The sequence below is a fragment of the Amblyomma americanum genome, chromosome 1 (assembly GCF_052857255.1).
Source record: "Amblyomma americanum isolate KBUSLIRL-KWMA chromosome 1, ASM5285725v1, whole genome shotgun sequence".
In the NCBI taxonomy this organism is placed as follows: domain Eukaryota; kingdom Metazoa; phylum Arthropoda; class Arachnida; order Ixodida; family Ixodidae; genus Amblyomma; species Amblyomma americanum.
The window spans coordinates 129659486-129675896 of NC_135497.1; the positions used below are offsets into that span (position 1 = coordinate 129659486).

The window sequence follows — 16411 nt, forward strand, 5'->3', positions numbered from 1 at the left end:
AATCGTCGGGTTAGGCAAGTAAGTGCAAACGAGCAAAAAAAGAATTCACAATCAAGCGGAGAATTCGATCTCCGGTGCACTGCATCCAGTGATACTCGTTCACGGTCGAACCGAGGGCAGGCGCAATGTAGATGCGGAATTGTCTCTTCGCATCCATGGACAGGCACCGCCGCAGGCATCGTCCATCACAATACGAGCCGTCAAGCTGTGGATGAATCTAAAGTTTATTTCTACTTTTCATCTTGGCCGTTCCCATGACCGTACTCCTATGCCGTCTTCGGCTAGGTGGAGCTTGTGCAGCTGGGTTCCTCTATTGCACGCATCAATGTCCCATTACGAAAATGAGGGCGCGTCCAGCAAGGCCGGCTACGTATACGGCCTTTAACCGTGTTGCGGTTAACGTATGACGGTCTTTAACTCACTTTAAAGACTCCTTGGCTCGCTACACAACGCGCTTGTGCAGAACGAGAGTAAATGACATTGTTCTACAGGGCTAGCTTCCTGTATAATGCAGACACTTGTAATCTTCATTGGCTGCCACCTTGTTTCTGTGGTGATCTGTTGTTTTTATGAGACATAGACTGGAGGACTGTGTACAAAACGCACGCGCAAGACCTTAAATGTTTTCTTTTTTCAGTATGCGCATTGTACATATAGCGTAAACCGTATTGATATTGTGGTGGGCGTCAGTAGCATAGATATTTGACCCTCTTCACTCTGCTGTGCTTATCCATTTCCGAGTCGTTTCATTACTTGTTGGAGTCCGCCACGCCAGTTATTTCGAATAAATGTTTCGCTTTCCACATAACTGCCTGTGCGCTTTTCTTTTTTTTTTTTCCTTACCGTGCCCTAAAGTCCTTCGATGCGAACCTCTTCTGGATGCCACAATCATTCTCGAAATCGGCGTACTGTACGTATCGGTGTTTCTTATGTTCACTAAATATGCTCAACACTATAGATCGATACAGAGATGAACAAAAAAAACAACAGATTTTAACCGCGAAATAAAAACCGCCAACAATCTACTCTTAGGGAGTATATGGTTGATTTTGGGGGGGGGGGGGGGGGAAGCAACAGCAGAAGGGGGCAGAAAATTAGCAAGAAACAAGGAAATGAAAAAATAATGTTTTCATAGAGTGTACGCATGTCCAATAAGCTCGACATTCACTTTCTGCTAGCTCGTGCTTCGGTTGGGTTTTTTTTTCTTTGCAATCAGTGCGCCTTCTCCACAGGCTCAACAAACACTAACGCGACTAAATCTGCTTGTAGAGTTCCTCTCTTTAGCGCAGCCACGACCGTTTCTAAACGTATTCAACGTTTCACCCAGAGAACAAAGTATAATAAACGCAATTAATCTAATTTATTTATTGTTAAATAAAGAACTGCACGTCGCGCCAGAGAACAATCAGCAAAAAGAATCTATAACTCAGTCACCCTGCACGAACGGTCAAATCCTGAAAGCCCGCGCCTATCGGCACGAGGAATAATTCCTATTAGCAGAGCTGAGACGCTGCATCTGACGCCCGATCCTGTCATCGGGGTCTCCGAAGATTCTTAATTTCTGCGCTACACCACTGACGAGTTCCCAGTTCTTGCTGTAATCTCTTCAACTAAATGGCTACAACGCTTCTATTTCAGGTCAGGCAGTATGCCAGCCATTTTGGCAGCGTTTCACCGGGACTTCGCACCAGGGACAATCCTCCTATACCTAGTCGGTTTGGTTTATGGGGGTTTAACGTCCCAAAGCAACTCAGACTATGAGGGACGCCGTAGTGAAGGGCTCCGGAAATGTCGACCACCTGGGGTTCTTTAACCTGCTCTGACATCGCACAGTACACGGGCCTCTAGAATTTCGCCTCCATCGAAATTCGACCGCCCGCGGCCGGGATCGAACCCGCGTCTTTCGGGCCAGCAGCCGAGCGCGATAGCCACTAAGCCACCACGGCGGCTATACCTAGTCGGATACATGCGGTTATATAAGAGTATAGGTTTCGATAAACCCCTATTTGAATGTTCCGCCAGTCCTGGGATTGCTTTTTGTCAGGGCACCTGTGCGGAGGAGCATCGCTAGACCACATTACGGGGGAATGTGAGGGTAAGCCGGATGTGCGAAAACGCATACGCACTTGTCGAGAGCAGTGGGAGTCCCTGCTTGCCAGTCCTCACCTCAACGAACAGCTTAAGCTGATCGAAGCGATCGAGAAGGCTGCAGGAAACAGTGGAGTCCTGGAGCAAGGACCCAACCCTGCTCTTTCATGAATACTTGTATGATTTCCAATAAATGTTTTAATCAGTCAATTTCAGCGGGATGCTCACGTAGTCGTTACTTTAATGGGGCACTGAGTACGAATTAAAGTTTCCGCTGAAAAAGAGGGTACTTTCATTGAATGCCGGGACTTTTATAAGTGATAGAAAATACCAAAAATAAAAGATACGTATCGAGGCCACAGCTTGTCTTTGCAAACGAACTGTAGTAACGTCCAGTGTTTTTTTTTGTTTCGTGCGTGCGTGCGTGTGTGTGTGTGTGCGTGCGTGCGTGTGTGTGTGTGTGTGTGTGTGTGTGTGTGTGTGTGTGTGTGTGTGTGTGTGTGTGTGTGTGTGTGTGTGTGTGTGTGTGTGTGTGTGTGTGTGTGTGTGTGTGTGTGTGTGTGTGTGTGTGTGTGTGTGTGTGTGTGTGTGTGTGTGTGTGTGTGTGTGTGTGTGTGTGTGTGTGAGAGAGAGAGAGAGAGAGGCTGGACCACGCCCTCAGCCACATTCAGTCGGGAGTCACGCTGTCCCTGACGCACTCCGTCACGAGTTCGAATCGAGTGGCGAGAAAAAGTATTCCAAATATACCTGCAAATTTTCTCAGCAGTAAATTGTTCTGCTGCCGAAAAAACGCCGGCCACAACCACGAAAAGCCAAGCTGTCGATATTTAATGAGGTTGAAAATTCGATAAGGTTGTTCTCAGAGTGCCTTTAACACCTGCAGTAGCGCGGCCTCTTGACTGTACGCCGCTTGCCGTTTTGGAATCGAGCACATATGGCGCCATCCATCGTCCCTTCTGCCGGGCCCGCGACGCGCTGTCTGCGCACATAAAGCGTGCACTGCCTTCGTTTGCCCCGGCTGTGCTTATCAGCGTCCCGGTGCTCCAAGGTCCGGAGCTCTCCACGAGAAACAAGCAGCGTAGATTGCAGCGGGCAAACATGGCTTTGGAGCAGAGACGAAGGTCACGCCTTTGCAGCCCGTCAACCCACTGGTGCAGCAGCGAAGCGTTGGCGGGCCGACAGAGCAAAGTACGTGGTACTACCGAAACATACCGAAACTACCCGCACATCATGCCACACGCGACTCCTACGGAACGATCGCCAACGCATTGGTGTGCGTGCGTGCGTGCGTTAATGCATATCGGACTCGTACCGCACATGCTCTTAACGCTGTCTTCTTCGTACATCGAGCACGTGTTGTGTAACCAACTTGGCGTCTGATAAGACGCGCGATTACTTGTCACTCTACGTTAGCATCTTGTCTTTACTTCGGGGAAACCCTTTATGTTGAGTTGTATCCAGTCTTCCTTTCGTCGGACACACGGGCCGCGCACTTTGCACGGCACATGCATGCGCTCTGAAGCATTTAAAACACCTGCACATGAGTTGGAACCTGCAGAGTGCTCGAGTTCCTTGGGCAGTAATCCCGAGCGTAAAAGCTGAGTTATAGTGAGACGCGTACAGGCGGGCAAGAAAAGCGTGCGATCGAGGCAGGGAAGCCGGGGTCAGAATTTTGGCTGCTTGGTGCGCCTGTGCGGTTTCCTGCTGCAGTTTGCACCCGTTAATAAACCCTCACACACATGTCATTATCTTCCTCCGCGGGCATGATGGAAATTCGTGCGCTCCTCATTCTCATGCGACTGTCAACAGTGTGTGGTGGGGGCGATTTCGCCTCGTCGAAGCGGCACAAATCCGGGCCACAGAAATCGCCACTGGTGCCTCAGCGCCTTCAGCCTATACTACACGTGGGCTGTCTCTGAGGATGGAGCGAGAGTGCCACTATCGCAGTACTTGCGCCTAAGTGCCCTTCAGGAAAACGGGCAACTAACGGGCTGCCGCTCATGCGGCTTGCAAACGCATTTAGAATCGCTATGTAGCGCCCATTCCGCCCGTACTCTCTTTCCCCCTTGACTAGCCGCCCCATAAAACGCGAGATCAGTATAGCTTTCGGAACCTTGACAGCCTTTCAGAAATGATAGCGCCATCACGTTTTTGTCGCTTCATTCGGCGTCGGCTATTGCGCCATATTAACCAGCGACCGTGAAGCCTCACCTCCGAAGGTCGTGCGCGTATCTGTTCATAAAACGTTCTTCGCTTCTTTTTCTCTTTCTTTTTTGACGCTAATGTGTTTCTATATAGATCGTAACGTTGCGGGGTGTGACCACATGTTCATTTGATATCGGCACCTGAACGCTTAGTACTACTTAGCGGTGATACAAGTCTAAAACGTAAATAACGGCAACGTTCTGTTATCTGTGCAGGTGGGCGGTCATATGTGCGCATTTCTTGGTGGATGAGATTAATGCGCCACTCTGTGCTGCTTCCCGCTGGGCGGCAGGTCGCGTTCGACGGCTGTAGTTTGCTGCTGGTTGTCGTCATCGGTATCTCCTGTCTCTGTCGTTGATGAGATCACAGTGAATGCGGTGCTGAAATTTCCCTTGCTCTCGGCGTGCTAGCTATGTTAGCCGTCTTCTCTCTTATCACCCTCCTCAAGTTACGAGCGTCCCTTTCGCTGCGCGGCTCCTGGTGTCTTATAGCTTCTTGGCTATTTATTGCCATCGCAGACTGCAGCGCCACCTTCGTGCTGCTAAGCTTGATTCTGTGCTTTTGTCATGGCTATTGCCTTTCCTTGTGTAGCAGAGAGGAGGGCGAGTGGGAAGTGGCGGGTGTTTTGTTCTGTTCTAAATCATACGTCTGCATTACTTAAAACGGCTTTGTGTACTTTCCCGCCTTGTGGCTGCTGCCACATTTATTATATAAATTTAGCATCGCGCGATCCGTGGTCCACTATCGGGATAAGTTTTCGCGAGAGCCATCTGCACAGAGGTCCGGGTGCACACCGCGCAGGCGCAGTTGGGTCCCCGCGTAAGCAGATCTTGGTAGCGGAACGTGAATCACGCGATGCTAACACCTGCTATTGAGAAAATCGACGCCACGGCGGTCGAGCTAGGAAGGACGACGAAAACAACTTTGCTGGAGGTCAGTAGTAGGGTCTTCGTGGTTGAAATGATCTCTTGCTGCGCTAAGGCCCGTTGGCGATCCTCCGTGTCTTAATGAAGCCAATCCCCTTCAGAGGGAATGCGGGAGGTATGGGAAATGCGGGGAATTAACGGCAGCGTTACGTGTGTATGTAATGTGCGCTATATCTGCCCCCCATCTCTACACAGTTGCGGCAGTGAGCTATATCAAGCCGCCAAAAGTTGCAGAGCATTAATGGGGTGGGGAAATTTTGCGGAGGACTTATGCTTGTTCCACATTGAGTGACGGGGGCGGTTGAAGGAAGATGGTGTGGCTTTCCCTAATGTTCCTGTAAGATTAAGCTACTTAACTGCTCTTCGCCGATGCTGGATTTAGCTAGGCGGATCGAGGGAGTCCCGATATTAATTTCGCTGAACAGTTCACGATGTAACCTACCGTATTTACTCGCATTATGAACTCACTTTCTTTTAAAAAAAAACCTCTGAAAATTTGGTGGGCGCGTTCATTACGCGGGATAAAATATTCCTGAAAGATTTTAAGTCGTACAAACGGAAGAGAGCCCAGTTAGAGTTCCCTCTAGCACAACACGTACGGTCGCTCGATCTCCCGCAAGATATCTAGCGACCGATGCACAACTCGCAGCGCGAAGCGCAACCGCAACAAATTGCCACAATACGCAATTTGGCAGATCTAACAGAGAAACGCTTTTCGAACAGATGTGGTTTCTATACTGGTTCCCCGATTCCTCATGGAACATTCCTTCCTTTTGGCGTTTCGTCCCGTAGGCTTGACATTCGACAAATGGGGCTTTATGTAATTACTGCGTAGTTTTTCTACGTTCAAAAAGGGGCGCCTTTTTTACCCCCCCCCCCCCCCCCCCCCCCCCCCCCCCCCCCCCCCCCGGCTACCATTCACTACCTGATCAGCAGGCTGCACGCCAAAAGGAAGGGGTGCGTTCATTGCGCGAGGGAAAAATCTAGCATTGCTAAGCGCGAAATATTTTGTGAAAGCACGGTTTTATTTTGCAGGTGGACACCACGGCCACGTACCTGAAAGTGCAGTTGAGGTGTCCACTGACACAGGGTGCCAGTTATGCACGTCTTCAACATTTTCACTGTCAGTGCCAACTTACGCAATGTACGCCGGTGGCCTATGCTCAAGTGTCGCGTTTCTGCCACGACGTTGCCCACGCCAACGCATGCAGCGCACATCTGTCTCTCACTACCGGCACATAGTATATAGCTCGAAGCGCAAATATTACGTAGTTTGAGTATTAGCTTATGAAGTAGGCGATGCGCAATGCACAGTGCGATAGTATGTTGAACACGAGGCGTGTTTGGCTGCGGCGACAGCCTATAGTGCTCTCGTGCAGTGGCCAGCGAAGCTGACCTGTTCGCACTTCGGGTTAGAATCACAGTCGGGGATATTTGTTTGGTTTCTTTTTATTTGCTTATTTCACTTGGCACTAAGTCACAAACATCGTAAACCCACTTGGCACAAACCCACAAACATCGCAAGACCTGGCTCCAGGTTTACCCATCGGAATAGTGCTTTCCCACTAAAAAATGCACTTTTTGACATCCAAAGTAGGTTGTGCGTTGATTATAGGAGTAAATACGGTATTTCCTCCATTGCCCTCGTGGCCAGGTGTCCGGCGCAGGACGACTGTAATTTTGCGATTGCGGTCGTAGGATTCCATTACGATGTCGCGTAGGTTCCAGTACAGTCTGCGTTGTGTGGTGCCAATTGCTTTGTTTGGATCCGTATAATGTTGATATTGGTGCTTCTGTGTTCAGTGAACTGCGAGGCTTCTTGTATGGCATATATTAGCGTAGGCTTCGAACGCGGTTGTGCTGAAGGAACAGCGGCAAGGTCGAGGGAGCAGCCCCTGCAGGCGATGGCCCGACGTTCTCTGACTTGCGTGCCGGCGGCCACCTCGTCATTGGCACGTGACATGTGCCGGTCACGTGGGCCGCAGAGCTTTCGGCCATCACTCATCAAAGCTGCCGCTTCTTCGTGCCGCAGGCTTTTCTTCCCCGTCTAGTACTGCTAATGAGAGCTGACAAAAGTATAGCTCAGTCCGTTTGGATGGAGTCAGGATCACTAGCGGGAAGGAACAGCAGTGAATGAAAGAGGGGGGTTCGATCGTGCTAATTTGAAGGTGTCAACCCCCAATGCGGATATTTGCAATGCCTAAACAGCAGATGAAGCCATAGTCGTAACTATCCTTCTCGCCGGTAGATAGGCAGGATGTGCAGTGCGCGCATTAAAACTGTTTTGTAGCTTGCGATGCGATTTTGCTCGAAAGCAGCTGCGCAGAAGATCAGTGCGATCTAAATGCACGTATAGTGTGACGTATATGTCAAACAGCACTTCGCTGTCATGATGCAGGCATCTTACTTTTAATGTTTCTCTGACGCGAACGGGGGAAAAAAACATAACATGGAGAGGAGTGTTGAGGCAAGAACGATGCCAAGAGAAAAACTGGTGCATACGGAACGCTCCCACGGAGAGTTCGCAGCTGATAAAGTAATCGTTGTTCCTGAGATAGCATTGTGCGTCCCAAGTGCCCTTTCTTCTCTTTATTTTTAACTCAACGTAGGAGGGCATGAACCCGCCGTTTCAGTCAACGAGGAGTGTTGTTCCGCCGCTCTTGACCTCGCTGCTGTGTTCAGCCTCCAGGGGCACTGTCCAGTGTTCGCCGCTTTGGCCAATTAACGCTACTCGTCGCGTTCCTTGCACTGCGCGAAAGGTCGGTGCCGGCATATAAACCTGCGCGTGTTGTGTTCGCCCGCATGTGATCAGGTATGTCCAGTGCGCCTCAGTCTCTCTGCTCCGTGTGCCGAGTTTTAACAGCTCTCAGAGTGCAGCTAATTGCTCGCAGTCTTTTCCACACGCTAAAAATAACGGATCCCACTGAAATAAAGTGGGCTGCACGGGGCGATGTTCATTTATTGCTCTTTCGACGTGTTTATGTTTACCTTTGGAAGTTGAAACAAACACGTGCCCATCGAAACGAGCCGCAGATAACGGGTGACACAGCGGCCTGCAATGCGCACTATAAGCCGATAAAGACGCGAGTAAGGAGCGTGCGACGCTGTTGGCATAACACAGCGCGCGCGTACCGAAGAATGCATGCGTCAGGGCAGATAGGGGAGAGGATAGAGAGGTGCACTGCTGAGATATTTTTGGGCTGTATCGAAAAAGTGAAATAGAGGTGCGCGATAAGCGGCCCCGGGGACGCATCCAGCGAGCGAGGAGCTCGGTCAGTAGCGGCCACCTCTCTCTATCGGACGGCGCTGTATACAGAGCGTGCACATCGCCTCCAGCGAGGGCTCACACTGGGTGCCTGTCGTTTTCCCTCCCTGGTTCCAGGCCGCGCGCACGATGCCGGAGAAGAGCAACTCCGGCGGCTACAAGGACGACCGATGGAAGGTGAGTCTCTGCGGACATGCATGACTGACCACCGCTAAGGGGTGGCGTGCATATGTAGAGCACATAATTGCTCTGCTCTGCGTGGCTTGCGTGTTCTGTGCATACGCAACGATGATGTTCCTGAAGCGAGGCTTGGACGAGCGCTCCTGTAGCGCAAATTTCCTCTCGCGGGCCACGATGACGCGCTCATATTGCTCAAAATGAGAGATGTCTCTGCACTGTTGGATCTCAGTCAGCGTCGTCGCTGTGCAGCGCATGCGCGGATACAACCAACTTTTGCGTCGTCTCGCGCTTCTTCAGACAGTGTGCTGCGGGGTTATTTATAGGAGCTGTTCCCAACGTTAGTACCTGCTCCCGGAAGCGTGCTCCCCCCCTTTGTCTGAAACTCGTGCGGTGAAGTGCCACGTTTCGAACAGGCGCACACGCGTGAATGCTTGTTCGCGAAGTTCCGTGGTTCTCCGCTTCGTGCACGCTGGTAACGGTTGACGGAGGTCCCGTATAGCGGCAACCACGTTTTTGCACCCCCCCTCCCCCACTTTCTTTTTTTTTACCTTTATCGCTTCGTGAGTAATGAAAACAACGGCGACTATCTCTGTCTGCGCAACGCATGCCATTTCGCAAACCTCGTGGCCGGAGCTGAAGGACGTTCACTGTTTTCACACACTGCCTGTTTCAGTCGGAGCATTTCTGGCGGCCCCGATCACGTCCTGCGCATATTTCCTGCGGCATGGATTCGTGCCAGAAGTTCCCGATTATTGCGTTTCATTTAATGTTCCACCTGGCATTTGCAACGGGTAAACATGGGCCAAATGATTTTCGCAATTAGGTGTGATCGACAGAGAAGTCCGCATGCATGCGCTGAACGACGCAAATCCTCGTTGATCGGGGAACTGTTTCTCACTCGGGCCAGCGCTTGTAGGGCCTTCACGTGTGCCCACGAGCGAAGCTGTGGGATCTACTTCGAGCCGCCAATCGCTGCGTCCGCACTTTCACAATATTTGTCTTTACGGGTGCATCCTTGACGCAGATGCACGCTTCCACTTCGTTTACCGTTAACATATGGACCTCTGATATCATATCGACCACCGTAAGTGATGTCGGAAGCACCCTACCCTTCTTTAGCGGAGCAAGCGAAATCGGGCCTTCCCGATCAAAACTCGGCATGTCTCTTGCCGCGCCGTTTAGCCGGGACGGGCGAAAGTCGGCGTTCACGCGTGCACGTACGGAGCCTAGGTCACCCCGTAATTTGGAAGGGGCCAGCCATGAGCTCACGGCGGCTGCTGCTATGCGCGGCGTTTCCTGTGCGCGCCGCGTTGTTGCCAGTGCGCGGAGAAAGCCTGCTCACTGCCGGGCGCGCGTCCCCGTTCCAGGTGAAGGCGATTCCGTTCCCTCCGTCGGCCGAGAGGAGAGACACGGGCAAGTAGCATGGCTGGCGGGTTCCCGGCTCCTCTGGGGCCGCCGGGAGGAGCGCGCCTCGACGCGTAACTCTGTGCGCAGGCTTCCGGGAATACCACCCTGGCGTGCTGCATCCCCGCTCGGGAGGCAGCAGTCCGACCACGCCGCAGCCCAGCCAAGGCGGATGGAGTAAGTGGAGCGACGTGACGCGCATCTGCGGCCGGCCGGGCCATTCCTTCCGAAGGTGCACTGCGCCGAACCTGAAACTGGGTCACTGCGGACGCTGTTTGAACGAGGGCGGTTTCATAAAGCGATGAGGGAGAGGGTACACCTCCGTTACGGTGCTGCCGTCCGGATGCAACGCTTCGAAAAGAATGAGTGGCGGCGTTAGCAAGAAGAACGTCTCCCGCCTTAATGGCCGCTGGAAGAGGTGGCTCAGTGTTTGTCATTTTTGAGGGCTACATGTTATATAGTGCTTCGAGGGGATAACCCGTCTATGTGTCATGGGTGCGAGAATGCGGCTATTTTAGGAAAACGGGGAACTCCAACTCACCACTGTGCAGTAAGGGCAGCGGTTGCCTACAGGGCACCGCTGAATGCGTCATCATGGCGCCAGCTGACTGTAGCAGGGCCTTCGCTTACATCATCTGGTTGGCTTCGTTTAATACGACGTCATGAGAGCAGTAGCACTTTTCGCTATCCCTGTCAGCGGTATAGCCCGTTGTGCCAAAAGGCGGTGCGGGCAGGGCTTTTTTATTTTTCTTTCTTTTTATCAGCCCACTCCAAAGTATGTCAGTGGTCTCACTCTAAACCCGAATACGCCTATACGGGAGTGAAAGGGGAGTGACCTGTCCTCCAGCGCACTCCCTTTTAGGGTATGCTAGCTTCCCTAGTTCCGGAGCAGATTTCGATCACTAGATATACGGAACGATTTCTCTTGGCAACGAAGGTGCATTCCAAGGCATAGTAACTTGATTCAGTTAGCAATGAGAGGAAGCTTTCAGACGCGGCAGCGCAGGTCTTGAGATCAGCGAATATAGGAGAATGATGGTGGTGGTGGTGGTAGTGGTTTTATTAAAAATAATAGTAAAAAGGAAGGAAAAGATTTTTGCTAGCCCCGGCATCTGCCATCGATACTGAAGCACCTGAGCTAGGGCAGCGGAAATAAAGGATAGCAGGCAGAATGGAGAAATGAAATTAAAGAGGTGAGGGGACAGGAAGAGAGAATAGGGGGAGAAGTAATATGTACAAACTATTTACACAATAAGAAATGTGTCCAGGTTGTGCGCGTGATTAGTTCATTTTAGAGGTATTAAATCACACACGCGCACAGCACTGTGTTGGTTACAACTGGAGTGGGGCGTCCAGTCATTAATCGTTCAAGGTAGAACTCGCGGAGCGTTCGGTCACTGCGTGTAACTACCTGACGGAGAACAGACGGGACGTCAAGCCCGTGTGTTCGAGGAATGCACAGAGGCTCACCAAAGTTCGCTCGGTTAAAATCTTCGTTACTGCTGGAGCTGCTTGTGTGTAAGCAGCTGATTTGCGTCACAAAAGCCATGCGGGACTACTCCGGAATAATTTCGACCACCTGGGGATCTTTAACGTGCACTGCCATCGCACAGCACACGAACGCTAAGGCGTTCGTGTGCTGTGCGATGGCAGTGCACGTTAAAGATCCCCAGGTGTGGTCGAAATTATTCCGGAGCCCTTAGCGTTCGTGTGCTGTGCGATGTCAGTGCACGTTAAAGATCCCCAGGTGGTCGAAATTATTCCGGAGCCCTCCACTACGGCACCTCTCTCCATTTCTTCTTTCACTCTCTCCTCTATCCCTTCCCTTACAGCGCGGTTCAGGTGCCCAATGATATATGAGACAGATAGTGTGCCATTTACTTTCCCCAAAAACCTATTATTATTATTATTATTCGCCATTATTGCGCGCTCTTGCATTAACGGATCATGCCTTTTCACAGTGTTAGTTATATGATCTATTGCATAAGAATTTTCTGTCGAATTGGCTTGGAAAACTTTCAGTTATGGCTAAGAACAACTGGCGCATATCGTTAGTCTTTTTTTCTCGACTTGCCAGGCAAAGCTTGCTCTGGGCGGATTCTGTGGGCAGTCGTCACCAGGGCTTCGTTCTATGTATCTGTAGTCTGGTAGCCTCGAAGGGTTAAAATTGTTTAATAGTGCCGTAGACTACGTCTACGTGCGTACCGGATGTTTGCCCTTGCATGGGGCTCCACAAAAATAAAAAGAAAGAAAGTTAACTACGGTTTAATTCATTTAACGTAAGGTGCGTTCCGTCTGGAAGTGGCACTTATATATGCTGTGCTATGTCTGTGCACGTTAAAGATCCCCAGGTGGTCGAAATTATTCCGGAGCCCTCCATTACGGCACCTCTTTCTTCCTTTCTTCTTTCACTTCCTCCTTTCTCCCTTCCCCTTACAGTGTGATTCAGGCGTCCAACGATATATGAGACAGATACTGCGCCATTTCCTTTTCCCAAAAAAACAATTATTATTATTAAGAGTGGGATGCGACAGCGTGTTACAGCGTTGCCAAAGGGTCCATGGAAAGCCATCGACCGTTCGGCGCGATGCCTTGAATAACAATAATAATAATTGGTTTTTGGGGAAAGGAAATGGCGCAGTATCTGTCTAATATATCGTTGGACACCCGAACCGCGCCGTAAGAGAAGGGATAAAGGAGGGACAGAAAGAAGAAAGAGGTGCCGGACTACAGGGCTCCGGAATAATTTCGACCGCCTGGGGATCTTTAACGTGCACTGACATCACACAGCACACGGGCGCCTTAGCATTCGTGTGCTGTGCGATGTCAGTGCACGTTAAAGATCCCCAGGCGGTCGAAATTATGCCGGAGCCTCTTTCTTCTTTCAGTCCCTCCTTTATCCCTTCCCCTTACAGTGCGATTCAGGCGTCCAACGATATATGAGACAGATACTGCGCCATTTCCTTTCCCCAAAAACCAATTATTATTATTATTATTATTATTATTACCACCGTGGAGTTTAACTTGGTGGGAACAGACCTGACCATAACCTTTGCATATAGATGTAGATACGGAACGGACATGCACACGACCTTTACGTATAGATGGCGTGCACCGACGTCACTAGTGGCTGTCATGTGGGAGGTTAGGAGCAGGGCGAAAACCTGGGCGCATTTCTAATGTTCTTATCGCCACCTTCTTTGACCTGCGCTATAGAAACTATGCCATGGTATTCCATTATGGTGCCCGTGACCGGCGCAATGTCACGTGAAAAACGTGTTGTCGCTTTTTCACCGTGTCTCGAATACTCGCTCTTTAAACGTGCTTCGAAAGCAGTATTCCATGTTCCCCTGTCCTGCGCCTCTTGCCGTAATCTTATTGCGTTAGCATACTCGCCCTTCGCGGGTATCATGCACCTGGAAATTAGTATCACCTCTTGGCGCGTACACATTCAAGAGGTCTGAAAGCCGTGAATTTACGTTCAAACAGGTCTCCAACAACTACCCTTTCTGCGAACAAGCATTGGTTAGGGTTTAGGTAGTTCTGAAATAATTGGATTGCAATAACTTCAGCACGGTCTTGTCAATCACAAGAAGCTACGAAGTAGCGGCACTTCTCACGTAGCCACCAACGTATGGGCTCGAATTTTTTCAGCAGTTAGGTTCATCACTAACGAGTACTTCAGCTGGCACACGTGTTGATCGGCTGAAGTACTCGTTAGTGATAAACGTAACTGCTGAAAAAATTCGAGCCCATACGTTGGTGGCTACGAGAGAAGTGCCGCTACTTCGTAGCTTCTTGCGATTGGCAAGGCCATTCAGCTGGCGCAGGTGTTGATCGAGCCACCGCGGTGGCTGAGTGGTTATGGCGCTGGGCTGCTGGCCCGAAAGACGCGGGTTCGATCCCGGCCGCGAGGCGAAATTTTAAAGGCCCGTGTACTGTGCGATGTCAGTGCACGTTAAAGAACCTCAGGTGGTCGAAATTTCCGGTGTCCTTCTCTACGACGTCTCTCATAGCCTGAGTCGCTTTGGGACGTTAAACCTAAATAAACTAAACCAAACCAAACACGTGTTGATCGTGAGGTAAGCTGCGCTGCTTATCGTAGGTTTTTACCAATATATACATCAACTGCAACTGATGGCGCAGCAGTTTCACATTGCGCCAGAAAAAGTTCATTTGATCTTTCAACCCTGTCCATTTTTTCACGCGTAGAATGTAATACCCCTCGTGAAACTGAAACAACGAATGCTGCTATACGTTACCTTTGAGGCACTGCGTAGTCTGTTATCCGTCGGGGGAAATGGAAATTCGGAGGGAAGCTTCGCGGCTTCTTCCCCGATACCTTCCTTGACACAGAGACGACGACAGCTAGGGGCGTTTATATTCCTCGCTGCCTACACCACAGGGACATGATGCAGGTGTGTCGTAAATGATTACTTTTTTCCTCTTTTCTGTTAATCTAAATGTGTCGCTATGGCGGCGCAATAGCCGGCAGTGATTGCAATGTTAAAGGGGCTCTGAAACAACTTCCGAGGAGAGCACATCAACTCGCTCAATCAATGCATTGGGTTGTCGTGAACACCTGAGCCAAATAATACACTTCAACACGCAGCAGAAAACCCACAATCACGCGCGAAAGTTGGCGACTTTTTCATGCTCGTGCACGTCAGGCAGCTACCATGGCCGCGGCCAATAAGCCACGTAGCTCCGGCGGCTCAGGAAGCTCCGCGGCCAAAAGCGGGCCTGCGTAGGAGCGCCGACCGTCCAGCGTTCAGTAACAGACGAGAGCAGAGGGAAAGGCTCGAGGACGCTGAAATCCAAATTTGGACTAAATAACTCAGCTTCTACAAAGAACATTAAAAAATGTATTGCTGGACAATATTCGTGAAGCGGCGTGCTTTAACATCCCATGCAGGCATGGCGCAACTTTACTAGAGCCCCTTCAAGTCCCGCCCACGTAACGCTAGGAGCCAGCAACCACCTCGACCGTAACCTCTAGCCGACTTTAGGCATCATTCTCCACCAAATGGTCTGCAGCCCAACAGCAATAAATGTGGCTTCGAGGAAACGTAGCGTTTACTGCAGACAATGCAGACAGGAAGGCTGACCGCCCACGCTTAGCGAAGCCGAGAGCGATAGAACCCATCCAGGTGATAAGTGCGACACTCGTCGTAACGGCAGCGTACATATATTTATTTATTAATACTGCAATCCCAGGAAGGGATTTTCGCAGCGTGAGCATACAGAAAATAGGTAAGTACAAATATTAAGAAAAAAAAGTACAAAGGCCACAAATTAATAATGAGCAACAAAACACAACAGCAAAAATGAAAGGCTCAATGACGTAACACAACAAAAAAGTACACTAAGGTTTGGGGCATATAAATACACTACTATCAAGTCATCAGTGAACATGGTCAACAGGGAATTAATTAAATGAAGAAAGAGCACCAAAACGATCACAATATTAAATTCAGTTCAAAAATGGGAACCGGGAATGCATGACAGAGGACATTATTGTGCACTGAGGTTGCCGATGAATGATGTTACAGATAGCTGTAAGACTTCGTCGTTAGTAAGTTGATTCTACTCCGTTACTGTTCGCGGAAAAAAAGAATATTTAAAGCAGTTATTACGCTGGGTGAAAGGGGTGATTGTAAGATTGTGACGTTGTCTTGTAGAATAACCTGAAGAGAAAGATATTAGTCCATCAATGTTAATTTTAAAATGACCTTTGACCAATTGGTATAAGAACTTTAGTCGAGAAACGCGATTCCTTTCGGTTATAGGTATTAAAGCAGCCCTGTTTAAGAGGTCACTTACTGATGTGCGTCCATAGCTATTGTAAACAAAACGTACTGCTTTCTTTTGTATTTTTTCAATTTTATTTACGTTTGTTTTGGTGAATGGATCCCAAATTATTGCCGCATAATCTAATATTGGAAGGACAATCGATTTATACGCTAGAAGCCGAACTCGGGGTGTGGAAAGTCTCAATGCACGCCTAAGAAAAAAAAGTTTACGGTTTGCATTATTTACAGTTTGATCAATGTGTTTAGTCCAGTCAAGGTTGTTAGTAATCCATAGCCCTAGATATTTGTAGTGTGAGACTTCGGAAAGAATGTTGTTGTCAAATGAATATCGGAACATCAGTGGACTTTTCTTGTGAGTGATTCTCATATACACGGTTTTTTGAAAGTTGATAGGCATCTGCCATGCATCACACCAGGCACTAATTTTCTGAAAAGCCTCATTAAGTTTTACCTGATCTGACATATTTTTAATTTCGGAGTATAGCACACAGTCATCCGCGTATAGTTTAATATTAACTGGAATGTCTTTC

The 16411-nt window shown here is 49.6% G+C and overlaps 1 protein-coding gene across 5 annotated transcripts in view; it reads left to right on the forward strand.

Annotated features, from left to right (window-relative positions):
• LOC144113671 (uncharacterized) overlaps positions 1–16411 on the forward strand; it is a 46846-nt gene that overhangs the window by 11247 nt on the left and 19188 nt on the right. For all 5 annotated transcript variants that reach the window (XM_077646897.1, XM_077646898.1, XM_077646901.1 and 2 more), the window contains 3 exons: positions 8602–8661; positions 10032–10077; positions 10159–10245. In XM_077646897.1, coding sequence (XP_077503023.1) covers positions 8602–8661; positions 10032–10077; positions 10159–10245 — 193 coding nt within the window. The remainder of the gene's footprint in view (positions 1–8601; positions 8662–10031; positions 10078–10158; positions 10246–16411) is intronic.